Below are 14,699 nucleotides of genomic sequence, written 5' to 3' on the forward strand. Positions count from 1 at the left end.
GAGAATAACAAACTGCCTAGTTTACAGCAACAAATTACCAAATTTATAGACTAGACCAATTGGTACCGACTTCAGAGCCGTCTGCACACTCATGATCAGGTATTTGCATTATTTCATTTTTTTTGTGTGTAAAATGTGTAAAAATTCTGTATTTATAGGCAAAAAAGGGATATCCGCCCTTTTTTGTATCTCAGAAAAAAAAACAGAAGCAACTTGAACGAGAATTTAAAGTTACTACAAAATTTTTTGAAACCTTTCCCATTTAACATATACGTAAAGAACAGAAAATAGGCAAATTCTTGCTAATCGGTAGTTGATGTCACTTGTTTGTTCCCTACTGAAGCTTGAGAAATCATTTTCATATCATTTTTCGTGATATTTTAGCTACTTTTTAAATTGTTTTTAACATGTTCTTTGTTTACTCATCTAAATTCTGTGGATCTGTTTGTCGAAAAATAATGATAATAATACTCAAAAACACGATACGAGTGGTATAATGAGGTGGTAGAACGAAAGTATAGTAACTAATATTTTGTTCTTGTAACCTTTAGTTTATCAAAAGTTCAACTTAAACCGACCAAAACCTGAATACAATGGAACATTTAGCTCTGCCATTATTATAAAGTGTGGTGGGTACTGCAACAATTGCAAGTTACGCCACATTCGATACGACAACTAACATTTCGCCCGGCTAGTTAGTTACCAGATAACCTGGTTGAGCAACCATCGAAACGGGTCAATCGAAATAAAATTGTAATTACTCCCACGGTGACCAGTAAATTATCTATAATGTATTACGTTTAATGAATATGAATAATGTGTAGTAAATATTGTATTTTATCGGTGGTACTGAAAAGAGTACAGTTGCTGAAGCAGTAAGGAGATAAGAACGTCAACAGCTTTGTGCTGTTTGCCAGAGAATGCACGTGAGCAATTGCAACTGTAGGAAAACCCAAAAAAATCTGAGAGTATTGACGATGACGTGTGACAAAAATGTGAGAGAAGTTTGAAAAATCTCTGAAGATGCAAAATGTTAAAAAAAAAATTGATTAAAGTGTCGCGAAATAAACCCCTCAGTATTCGTTGAATTTAACATTCGCAAGGTTTCTTTATCTCAGAAACGACGAAAACGACATAATTTTGTTGGTTTTTTCGAAAAGTTTAATTAAGAAGTCAATAAAATTCTTTTGTATTTTTACATTAGGTGAGGGTATATCAGCAGTACGACCTTGCCTTTAAAACAAAGTTCAATAGACACCACAACGTCGGCGTTGAGCTCTAATAAATAGGTACTTATAAATGCAGACAAACATGTACCTCGGACAGATTGGTTATTGTATCACTATACTTTTAGAAAATTATTTTGCTTAGCTTCGGCACAACATAAAAACAAAGTGGTGTAAGTAATTCTGATGCTGATCCGAAATATTACCTGTATTATACAAGGCGATTCCAAAGTTGGAGTTGTCGTCTTATCAGCGAATAGAGTTTCAAAAAAGATTTTTTTTCCCCTTGGCGCTTTTTCGAAATAGCAACATCAACGGAGACACAAGGTGTCAAAGTTTTATTTAAAAAATTAAAATTTATTAATAATTTCCAAACCACTTGAAATAACAAAATAAAATTTTGTAGGTGTTAGTGATAATCAAATTGCATTGGAACCATCACTTCGATCATTATTACCAGAAAACAAGTTTAAATAATTTTTGAGTTTTGGCTAAATTTGTAAATAACAACTAAACTTACTTTTAAAAAATATGTAAATCAAAATCAAAATTTTTTAATTCAATAATAATTTTTATTTTTGGAAAAATCGGTGGCGAACCGTTTTTTTCCCAAAAATATTAAACACCTTTTTGTATACGCGCACCACTGGTAACCCCAAAAATAATTTTATTCATTGAAGAATTTCCCTCCCACGTAGCTATTGACACCTACAAAATTGTGTTTAATTATTTTAAGTGGTTTGGCAATTACTGAAAAATTTTAATTTTTTAAATAAAGCGTCGACATCCTGTATCTCCGTTGATGTTGATATTTCGAAAAAGCAACAAGGAAATAAAATCTTGTCTCTTCAAGTCGTATTCGCTAGTGAAAGGATATCTCCATCTTCAGAACTGCCCTGTATATCTGGCACATTTATAACAGATTGAAGCAATCACTGGTAATTTACATAAATCTAAATCAGTAGGTACTTATGGATCTAAAGCCATGTTGCTGAATCATGGCTTAAGCCCGGTTCTGCTAAACCGGACCATCGTGTACAGACAAAATTAGGTGGATAGGAAAATTAAGGGAAATTAACTTCAAAATTTACGCGAATGGAGATTAAGGAAACCAATCTTAAGCCGCGATACAACAATTTGGCCTAATACTCGCATAACATACGGGATTGTCGACAGCAAATTCATGGATAGGTATTGTGCATTGCTATTGTTAATAGCCCAATTACTATCCTAATTTTGTAGCAGAATAGATCTAAAGTACAAGTAATCTTTCCAAACTCCTTTAATAGCCGGGTACTAAAGTTCTACTGACACAGAGCTTTGCTCTAAGACCCTCCCAAAGACGATTAATTTTGAAACACTGGGTACTAATAACGCAGACCCGCTTTAGCTCAGACGCCAATACCAGTCGTGAGTTTTGGTACTGATACTTTAAACGTTAAAATTTTGACCATGGTACTGTGAAATTTTTCGATATGATTTAGTACCACTGATTTCATTAAAATCTTCGTAGATAAGCCACTTGGTACGGTAAAACTAATTGTACTTGTAATTGATTTTACCATATTGTGTATTTTTTTTATTTTTCAGTGTTAAACTCAACATATAGTGTAAAATTTTTATGTCTTTCAAGTGGTCTGAATGTGATAGTTTTTTAATTTCTGAGTAAGACCAGTTATTAGAAAGTACATTTTAAGAAATTTCTTAATGTCCTGAAAATATGAAATTTTTATCAAATCATAGTAAATTGTTTAAGATTTCGCGATTTTAATAATAATAATAATTTTTTTTTGTTTTAATTTCTGAATCCATAGAAGAGAATTCTCATGCAGAAAGTCAACTTACGAATTTTCGACATTTCTTGAAAATTCGGCGATCACTTAGTTAACTTTAGAAATTTGCCAACAATGTTTTTCTATTTGGTTCTTCTGTGTAACTCACTAACCGCTGCCCAGCAATAAACCTGCGCGCGTATATTCTCTTTCGATATCGCTAGCGATACCCACATTAATGGTGGTACTACCGCTAATATCGTACCTCAAAGACAATACAGTGCAAAAACTGTCGATCAGTGCCAGTGCTGTACCCTCGTCGTATACCTGACTACGAGAAGAGGCAAAGGCTGTTCAACATCTTGGAGCCAAGAAAGCAGAATCGAGCTTTCAGTCGTGGTATTTCCTTTCATGAAACGACATATAGCGTCGTTTTCTAGTTAATATTCCATGTTAAAGAGTGCAAAAAAATCTTAGAAGTGTCGGGTTGTGGTTGAAACGTTCACGTTATGTATGTGACGGACTCTACATGGATTGGTGAGTTGTTTTCCACCTCTTTTATGGTAATTTGGAGGCCTTGATTGGACCGTGAACCCGAATTTTTTTCTTCGCATTTGTTTGTTGCATTTTCCTCGCCGATGGTCAAAAGCTTAATTTCCTACAAGCTTTTGTTAAAGAAAACAGTCGCAATTTAGTTGTTGGACGCCATATGGTACATACATAGAAGGAAAATGTATACACCCAGCAAGTTGGCGATGATCGGTAGTAATTTATTGCTGTCTTTAATCAAATGGGAGAATTTATGGCAGCAACGTGTCTCTGGTTTGTCCTAAACGAAGTCTGTGATATATTTTTATCCGCCAACTGAAATACCTACGATTCGTTTCTCAATAAATCCGTTTTATTGTGGAATTCTTGCTAACGCCATCCAGATAATATTTTTCATTGCAGACTTTAAATATTTTCAACAGTTTTTCTTCTCAAAATAAACCGATTTTCTTAGAAAGATGTCGTTAGTCCGTAACTTTTGCAGAGAATTTTACTCTACATGGACCGTGATAGGTTCGAGGAACGAGCTCAACAAACAGTAACTTGGATATTTTCTTGTACAAAATAGTTATTTTTTTACAAGGAAAATGTGGTAAATTTACTGCCGCAGTTTCATAACCCAGTTGAAGACAAGGCCATGAAGTAAGCCAGCGTAGTAACTATTCGTTTTCGCCGCGCAATACACAACTCATAAATTTTGATGTCCATAAGAAATGTGTTTCTGTCACACTAACAGCAATCTGAGATACAAATTCGTTGCGTGTGTCTTTTCGCAGATCCGAGAGCCGAGATTAACAGAGCCGAGCTTAAGCCACGATTCAGCAACTCGGTCTTAGTGTATTAATGACGCCGATTAATAATCGAAGCGGTTTAACGCGCGATCGAAGCGAGTGCATTAATAGAGTTGAGATTACTAGCGCTCATTGTTACATGAGTTAATTGCAATGCTTCGCAGCCCTCTTCAAGTGTTCGGCATGGCTCTCGAAGAAAAACCTATTTTAAGTTAGACGTCAAGAAATTAATTCATAATTCTAAGTTGAAAAAAAATGCAAACCCGATGATAGTGACATAACTATGACGTGAGCAGGGAGGCAGATGACAAAAGCGAAATTTTTTGTGGTTTATCTCTGTCTGTTGAGTAAACTTCAAGTAGGACAACAATACCGTGTTTGTTGACTTTGTGTATACTTAGGTGCCTAAAAGAAAATAATGCATTAAAATCAAACAATTGAAAAGTTGAGTGTTAAAATGGATTATTAATTTTGATTTTGTATATATTAAACAAACCGGCTAATTGGTAGTCGACCGAAATAGTTGTTTAGGGAACTAGTCTTTAATAATCGAGAGCGTTTAACGCGTGAACATAGCGAAAGTTCAGATTATTAATCCTTCAGTAATGTACCCATTATTTACAACATTTATACTTAAGTACGTATTGATGAATGCCATAGAATTAATATTTTCAAAGGGAATCGTACGTAAGTTGAAAGATATCTGCATGTGGACCTTTAAACGAGTTAATACATGTATGTGCAAAATTCCAATTCAATATCTTTGGAACTGAACGAGTTGTGAAATCAAATTTTTCAAAAACTCCAGTTTTACAACCTGTTTCCGTAACGCAATAGGTTTGTGGTTACAGAGTGTTCTGAAATTCAGACATCAAAGTAAACCAGCCAAATACTCAATCAAATGTAATAGGGGGAATCTTTAGGCACGGAATCTCTGTGAGAGTGAGAAGGAAATTGATGACCAATTAATCCAATTAAGAAGATATATTAAGTTCGTTGAATAATAAATCTTAATAATTTCATAACTTACAATCCATATGAGTATGATTTACAGTTTATTGTTAAAACCTAGAGGGTGATTCGAAAATTGGAACTTAAAAAAATACATTTTAAGCAAAATTTTGTTTGTTCGAAACGCATAATAGAAAAAATTAGGGCTACAACCTGTCATGATACAAGGTGTCCCAGAATAAACATGCCATTAATTCCTGAAGTGAGAACAAATCGATTGACCTCAATTTGGCTATTTGTTTACTAGATTTATGAACTAGAATTGAATCGTTCAATCAGCAATTATGACTGGAACTTTGAACTAACCTATCTTGAAGTTTTTTAAGATTTTTTTTGAATTTTACCACTTCTCATCGTAAACAGTGTCTAAAATTTTATACTATTTAAATAATCTATGAAAACTTGACTTGCTGAATTTGTTATTTTTAGTTGTTCATAGTTCAAAAACATTTTATTATTGAAGTATAAGTTAACCGAAATTGAGAGTGAGAATGTGACTTTAATTTGTGAAAATATCGAATTGCCATATTATTTGAATTCAAAAACTATATAAAAAAAAAAACTAATTTTATAATTCAACTTTGAATCACTCTAGTACGGTAACGAAACGATTTAGCACATACATAAATTCATCTAAATAGTTTTTTTTTTCATCTCAGCGATTACCAGTGTTCTGTTGGCCGTGTTACTCTCGGACACCATGTATGAGCAGCAAACCATAAAATCCTCTTTTCTGAGCATTCTCGAAACCCTGACCTAAAATCCAGACACACTGCTTAAAAAAAGATAAACTGCCACTATTACCAATCACTCATAGGTCAAATATGGTCAACTGGTCGCGACTGTGAGAACAACGTTGCGTGTCGGTCAATTTTTGCGTAAATTCTTAGACGCAGTCTTGTACAGTTAGAAACTTGATCAAACCAGATCGTGACTTTTCACAGCCAAACAAAAGAACTATCTTTTGCTGGAACCGTTAGGACAATAGTAAACCTCCTAAAGCAGTTTAAACATGAGTTATTTGCATTCGATATCGGACAAACCTAATCGGATATCTGGGAACGTATTTTGCAAACAGGTCCTGTTGAATAATATTTGTTCACACATGGAATAACTGAGCAAAATTGAAAAATTTAATGTCTGTATCAGGATCACTCAGACAAATCCACTACTTGACTGGCTCCGCGTGTAGGTCAACCGAACCTGATAAAAATCAACCGATTTTTATGGTCTCGGGGGAACAAGAACCCGAAGCAATTTCAACAGTCATTGAACCGAAGAGCTTATAAATTTAGATTGGGATATTCATGCCTGAATAACACCAACCAACCCAAGTTATTTCGAATTTCAAAACGCTCTTTGATCCTCACAAAGGCTCCCTTCAAATTCTTTTAGTTCCACGTTGGTCTAATTAGGATGCCTTAATTACTTTTTTGTTTTCGATGCACCTTTTCTAAGGCCGAGTATCTTAACATCAGAATAATTGAATTGCAGTTAAATTTAGACTTTCTTATCTATGGTTTTGATCACGGTGAAGGGTGAATTCATGCAATTTTGTTGTTAACACTGTAACATTTTTCCACATGTTGGACAGCGTTTTTTCAAGTATGGTACAATTCTTTTATTTTTATTTACATTTTCCTTTTATACATTGATCATATTTTTTAGAACTCACGTGAACCTTACGACTTTTTGCGAGATTAAATTTTCACTAGAGAACAACGTCTCTATTTTATCATAAAAAATTAACTACATATGACTTACATGGCGGGGAACTTATTTCTGCGCCACCGTATGTTTAATTCAGTTAATTTGATGCTGGATTCGACGTCATTATGCTAATGTGAATAAAAATTTATGAGCCTTCTCTGGAATGTAGAGCAACACAAAGACCAAATTAAATGGCCGTATGAGGTACTGCGATGGGAAGTTCCCGAGACAGTCCCATATGTTTCACTTAATGATTTTAGAGCCTCATTATTGTTTTTAGATCTTGAGGTTTACGTTTGTTCAGATTCGCACCTAATTAGGCAGCCTTATTAATAAGAAAACGCTAATTAAAAAAACATTGCTGCAGAAAAGTCACATTGTGAAAATTGAAAAAAACTATACATTTTTCGCATTGGTATACATTTCATAAACATTTTGTAACGATAATTAAGGGAATTCTACAACGTAGTCGACAAAGTTACCTTGATAAATATCAATGCAAATGGGAGTAGCTTTGAATTGATGCTACTGAAAACCACAAATTATTTATAACGTAAATTTACCTCTTTGTTATCCTTGATAGTGATTTACTAGAAAAACCAGCCACAAATAACTGTCCCCGACGAAACCTACAGAAAACAAAAAAAATTGAAACTTCAATGTATTGTACCTTCTGGATGAAACATTCAAGTGAAAACAAAACAGGCTGATAAATTGTTCCATGTTAGCATAGTTATTTTTAATGCCGAAAACTTTCGTGTGCATCAATCATCGGAAATCCTGTTTTCGCCATGGTTCTATTAGTCCCGATTGCAAGTATGCCAGATTGCTGTTCAGAAACATCATTAGACCTGCCACCATATATCATCACTCATAAACTCGATGAACTTCACTTTTAAAAATGAATTTCATTTTATATAGGTTTGATTTAGGTGGGTAAATGTAGGCGCGTAAGTACAAAAAAAAACATGATGCACATTCATATACGGAGTTCGGCAACACTGGAACATCTCGAAAAATGTAGAATTTATTTAAAAAATACCTTATATAAAAATTGAATGAGTTTAAAAACTGCTATCGTGCGGTATTCAGAAATATACAAGGTGTGTCAGAAAGTAGCAGTAAATTGAAGTTATTCTTTCATGTGCAATGGCAAACTTTTTATGACATTTTCGGATTCGCCCTCGTATTCTGAAAACATTTCACCCAACAGTGGTTAACTCTACCGACTTAGCAGCTATTGCAAAACTAACGGAAAAAATTTAAAAAAATTGGTCGTATATAAATTAGTTTGTTTTTATTGAAGGAAGTACTCAAAATGTGCCCCCTGAATGGATTGGCAATGAGCTAAATTGTAATAGAATTTCTCAATGACATATTCCAGCATTTCAATAGAAATGAAACATCATTCGTCAGTAATTCTTGTTCTTAACTTATTTAAATCTGCTGGTTTCGTGGCATACACCTTTCTGTTCAAAGGGTCCCCTAGAAAATAGTCAAGCGGTGTCAGGCCTGGTGATCTAAGAGGCCATACCATTTCACCTTCACGTCGTATCCAAGCTGCATAATAAGCAAGCTGATTACCAGATAGATTAGACCAAACAAAGGCAAGCCATTATCACCCCTATTAATAACAGTTAGAATGGCCGTTTAGGTCATCATATTTGTAGCATCTGCACATTTTGAGCATTTAATCCAATAAAAATAAGTTCGTTTGATTTTCTTTGTACCAGCAATCGCTGCTGAATCGCTAAAGTTAGCTAGAAGGCCTAATACATGAAATGTGTTCAGAATGCGAGGGGGAATTAACAAATGTCATGAAAAAATTTCTCATTCCGTAAAAAATAACATAACTTCAATTCACTGCTACTTTGTCACGCACTTTGTATATTTCTGAATGTCGCAGAATGGTAGAATTTTTAAACTCGTTTAATTTCTGTATGAGGTACTTTTAGCAAATTGTATATTTCTCGAGATATTTAAGGGTTGTCGGACTTTTCGTATACGGGGTATAATGTTTTGAAAATCTACGTCAATGGTCCCTTCTTAGCTAATAATGAATTCGACCAAATTAGGAAAAAACTTATAGTTAGTGAGATTATCATTAACGGCCTTAATAATTTTTTTATTTAAATATCTTTGAATGAACAATTAAACAAAACAGTGATTCGGCAACGAATAATGTCACCAAGGTAGTAATTATGAACAATCACTTCATACTTATCAGTTAAATAATCTTTCTCTTCAGATGTGCTGAGTAAATATCTTCGAAATTTAAAAATTATATCACTTGCGTTCCTTTAACTGTAGTTGATACGATTACTAACAATATTCACTATACGAATGTAACGAACAGAGTTCTACGATAAGCAACTACCACGACACTTCCATCTTTGTCCTTTTTTCCAAGAAAAGAAAGTTCTTATGGACTTGTGTGAAAGTGTCAGCAATGGGTAAACCTATAATTTTCAGTAAGTGTTCTAATTATTTCACTAAAGCACATATTTGCACTTATATTTTGCCTATTAAGATAGAAAGTGCCAGAGACGTGTAATCTCTGTAACATCGTTACGTTTTCTGATGCAAACTTTCAGTCAATTTAAACGAAATATTTTCATTGAGCTCACTGAACCTTTTTATGCTCACTTTATTTTTTTGAAAATCCGTGACACGTTTCCAAATTGCTCAAGTATTTCAAGTTCGTAGCAGAAAATAGAACTTCTCTGAGGCGGTTAGGAACGCGTTAGCAGGTCAAATTATTTGGGCTCATGTTGGTGTAAATTTGTCAATTTCATCTTAGAATGCAGAAATTTGAATCATAAGTCAAACATAAAAGCAAAAGTTCAATAGATTTTTTTCTTTACTTGGAGAATTGACTGCCATGTTTCGAAATTCAACTGAAACTGTTCTACTTAAACTAAAATTAATATAAAGTGAATAATGAAAAACAAGCGCTACCTACTCAATGCATTAAGTAAGCATTTTAGGCGACATGCTTTGCAGGAGTGGATACCTCATTAGCGGCTCTGATTTCTCCTTTATTTCCAACTTGCGGGAGTTCACCTTTCATAATGAACGTTTAATTAATCAGCCTCGTTAACAAAATTTGGTCATGTTCCCACGTATCCCCCAGACGTACAACTTTTAGGCCCCCGAGTGTGTGCCTATTGTGCGAATACCTTTACGAGGGAACAAGGGCTTTCTCCTTGCGGGCAGTTCTGACTTTAAGGGCATTGAAGTGCAAAGCGACGATTGGTTGTTTGACTTCTAATTCCGTTTCCCCATAAAATTATACTTTTTTTTATCGTGCCCAGTGTATATTTCTAACCAGTAAATGTTGCCTACTTGCCTGGAATGGCCATAACGAGCTTTATCGAAAATTTGCGTTAATATAAAGATAGCCAACGATCGTTTATTATAACGACCAAGTTTACACATGTTGTAAATTAGCATTCCGGTCTGTGTTAAAAACTCATAAATTGCTACATAAATATGTCAAACAAAATTTTTTTCGCCATATTTGTTAAAAAAAAAAAAAAATGGTGTGGTAAAATGCACTGCGTCTCCTAGAAAATGTTGTCCGGTACATTTTGTAACAGCCTCGATACGTCGACGACTTTAAAATTTAGAACGGTTTAGATTTGAATTAAACACAGTTATGGCCAAAAAAATAAGAACATCATTTAAAAAATCTATTATAACTAATAACATTTACAATATTTATTCTAAAAATACACAACTCGCCTCAGAATGTTGTTCTTAACATCTACTATCTTATTTGCAATACTAGACTGCAATATATTACAAGACACAAGAAATTCAAGAATTTTATCGAAAATTCGAGTGGTCTAAAAAATAAGAGCGTTTAGGGATATTGGGATATTCGATATAAATCATATCAGAAATACAAGTATATTCGTCACTTAATGGTTTCGTGTGTGAATTATGTTTGTTGTTATAACTTTTTTTTTTTTTTTTAATATATATAGAAGAGGGAAACCTTCAGAAGGTACCCGGTCTGATGTTATAGCGACCGGGTTATGTGGGATTCACCCCCTGAAGGGAGGCGCCTACCCACTAAAACCCTCCTCTCTTCACCCAGAGTCCCCCCCTGGAACCGCCGTAAGACATTACTTCAGGGGAGGGGGTTGTTGTTATAACTTAACCAGATATTATTGACACCAGTTAATATCCTGTTACAGAATTATTAAAAAAAAACTTACAAATTTATTTGTGAAACTCTTAATATTGGGTTGTTCGATAATTAATGTCGTTTTATTCTCACAGGTGGCTTAATTTATACATATCGAGTAATAGTGACCTCGTCGCTTATATTATTATATGCCATTTTAAAGGTTATGTTTTAGACTTTTTTCGATCGAAAATCGAACGTGATTAGTAAACAAGAAGTTGTTTAAAATTTAAGTTGAAGACGGACAATCAAAGTGAGCATTATCGACACGTTTTATCATTTTACTTTCGAAAGGGCAAAAATGCAGTACAAGCTCAGAAGAAATTGTGGGAAGTTTATGGTGAGCCTTACCGAACGCCAGTGCCAGCGTTGGTTTTCTCGCTTTCGTTCCGGAAATTTTATGTCCAAGAGGCACCACACACTGGACGTCCAATCACCATTGATGACGATAAAATAAAGGCCTTAATCGAAGCTAATCGGCGTACGACAACTCGAGAGATAGAAGAAAAGTTGAACATATCGAATTCAAGCGTTTCTCTGCATTTAAAAAAGCTTGGGTACGTTAGCAGATTGGATGTTCGGGTTCCTCACGAATTGAAGGAAATTGACCTCACCCAACGCATTAACATATGCGATTCTTTGCTGAATCGTAACCAAAACGACCCACTTCTAAAAAGAATCATAACGAGTGATGAAAAATGGATTGTCTACGATAACGTAGTCCGAAAACGATCATGGACCAAACAAGATAAACCTGCGCAATCGACGTTCAAAGCCAATATTCATCAAAAGAAGATTTTGCTATCTGTGTGGTGGGACTACAAGGGTATTCTTTATCTTGAACTGCTTCCGAGAAACCAAACTATTTGATTTGAACTATATTGATTCGAATGTTTACTGTCGTCAGCTATCGAAATTGAACGAAGAAATCAAAAGAAAACGTCCTGAACTCGCCAATCGCAAAGGGGTACTGTTCCATCATGATAACGCTAGACCCCACACGTCTTTGATAACGCGTCAAAAATTATTGGAACTAAATTGGGAATTGATACCTCATCCACCATATAGCCCTGACTTGGCGCCATCAGATCATTATTTGTTTCGTTCTCTTCAAAATCATTTGAATGGTAAAAATTTCGATTCTAATCAAGCCGTTAAAAAAGAGTTAAATCAATTTTTTACTTCCAAAAATCAAGGCTTTTTCGAACGCGGAATTTTCCAACTTGCCCAAAGATGGCAAAAGGTCATCCACCAAGATGGCCACTACATCATTGATTAATATTTATTATTAATATAAGTATATTTACTTTGAAAAAACATAAAAAATACGACATTAATTATTATTAAACATTATTATTAAACAAACAACCCAATAGATTTCCTTTCCTTGTGGCAAAAGTATTAAAAGGAAAAGACATGCAGCAAAAACCACAGTCCCGATGCCGGAAACGTGAAACTGCAAATAGGGAAGATGCTCGTTTAATACATGAAGTGTCAAAAGATCCTTTTCTGACGTCTACAGCTACCAAACAAAATTTCAATCCACCAATTAGTGCTGGAACTATTCGAAGACGAATGCAGCAGGTCGGTTATAACGGTAGAATTACGAGAAAAGTGCCCTATTTGAATAAAATACATCTTAAACGTCGCATTGAATTTGCAAAAAATGATTTAAATCGTATGCATTGGAAAAACATTATTTTTTCGAACAAAACTAAAATTAATTTGTACGGAAATGATGGAAGAGTAACTGTGGGACGTCGGATAAATGAACAACTAAATCCAAAAAATACAATTTGCACTATTAAACATGGTGGAGGCAATATAAATGTTTGGGGCTAGTTCTCGTAGGAAGGAGTTGGTCCGATTTATTTAATAAAAATAAACATGACAAAGGAAATTTACTTGGATATTTTGCAAAATGTTATGTTGTCTTGTGCCGAAGAAAATCTGCCACTGAAATGGATCTACCAATATGACAACGATTCTAAACATTCCGCCAAAGTTGTTAAAGCGTGGTTGAATTCCCAAAATATTGACATTTTACCTTGGCCATCTCAGCCCCCGGACATGAACCCGATTGAAAATTTGTGGAAAAGTCTTAAAAGTCGTAACTTTAAAAAAAAATAACGAACGTGAAACCTTTATGGAAAAATGTCCAAGAAATCTGGTATTCTATTCCAATAGAAGTCTGCCGCAAGTTGATAGACTTCATGCCGAAACGATGCGCTGCAGTATTATCCCAGAAAGGCCATGATGCCAGATGCGACCAAATATTGAGTATAATATTATAATTATGGCATTTTTTAATAGTTTGTTGTGGTTTTATATGTTTTTTTTCTAGTTTTGAGAGCTATTTCTAAACGCTCTTATTTTTTTGACCACTCGAATTTTCGATAAAATTCTTGAATTTCTTGTGTCTTGTAATATATTGCAGTCCAGTATTGCAAATAAGATAGTAGATGTTAAGAACAATATTTTGAAACAAGTTGTATATTTTTAGAATAAATATTGTAAATGTTATTAGTTATAATAGATTTTTTAAATGATGTTCTTATTTTTTTGGCCATAACTATATCTCTCAACTCCAGGAGCTGTAGCGACATGTTAATTTATTGAAATGTAAGCACAAATGTTGTAAAAGCGTGTAATCTCCAAAATGCAGCACTTTCGGTGTCGATTTTTAATACGTGTTCATAACACAGGTTTAACTTTAAAGTTTTTCCCGTAAAATCTTGCTAGCATAAACTATCTCAACTTATATGTTTGTCTTTAATATTTGTCGGGTTTCGGCCTCTACTGGTTTAATTTCAGCATTGAGCTCGCAATAGTATTTGTTATTCCTGGACCGCTATTTAATATCCCATTTGCGAAAACGCCCACCTCATGAAAAACACACATTCACATGGAACTAATAATCCTGAAATCCACCGTCATAAAATCATATTAAACCATCCGTATTCATTTTCCTCCCACAACAACTCTATATCGCTTCCCAGTACGTGTTCAATTTATTTTACAGTTATCAAATACACAATAATTATTTGAAACATATGGTTTGCCATATTTCAGCCTAGTTGGAAGCGAGCCGACATTAATGTATTTTATGGGCTATATGACTAATTTGCTATTATTTCTTTATTTACAGTGAGGAGGCAGTGCTACTGCGAAGGACACTGTCCTAATGGAGATTCTAATGGGACATGTGAAGTCAGGCCAGGTGGGAAGTGTTTCACGGATGTTGAAGCATACTTCGATGATGGAGAGGAGTATCCGGTGCTGCGGTATGGATGTCTTCCACCTGATGGGGGGAGTTTGATGCAGGTTGGTATCAACTTGATGTTTTTAGATCGTGCAGCTCCAATGTTGTGCTCATGCTGAAGCTATCGCTCCAGATTTTACCAAAAACCTCAGGGTTTATCACTGCTTAAAATACAGTACCTCTCAG

General features: G+C 34.5%; 1 protein-coding gene across 9 annotated transcripts in view; it reads left to right on the forward strand.

Annotated features, from left to right (window-relative positions):
* The window catches only part of tkv (thickveins), a 93,009-nt gene that overhangs the window by 74,816 nt on the left and 3,494 nt on the right, over positions 1-14,699 (forward strand). For 8 of the 9 annotated variants that reach the window (XM_066281838.1, XM_066281836.1, XM_066281840.1 and 5 more), the window contains one exon: positions 14,400-14,575. In XM_066281838.1, the coding sequence (XP_066137935.1) occupies positions 14,400-14,575 (176 nt within the window). Of the gene's footprint in view, positions 1-3,352; positions 3,536-14,399; positions 14,576-14,699 lie in introns of those variants that run through there. The other variant, XM_066281845.1, reaches the window with a different exon arrangement.

Source organism: Euwallacea fornicatus, chromosome 4 (genome assembly GCF_040115645.1).
Source record: "Euwallacea fornicatus isolate EFF26 chromosome 4, ASM4011564v1, whole genome shotgun sequence".
NCBI classification, from domain to species: Eukaryota; Metazoa; Arthropoda; class Insecta; order Coleoptera; family Curculionidae; genus Euwallacea; species Euwallacea fornicatus.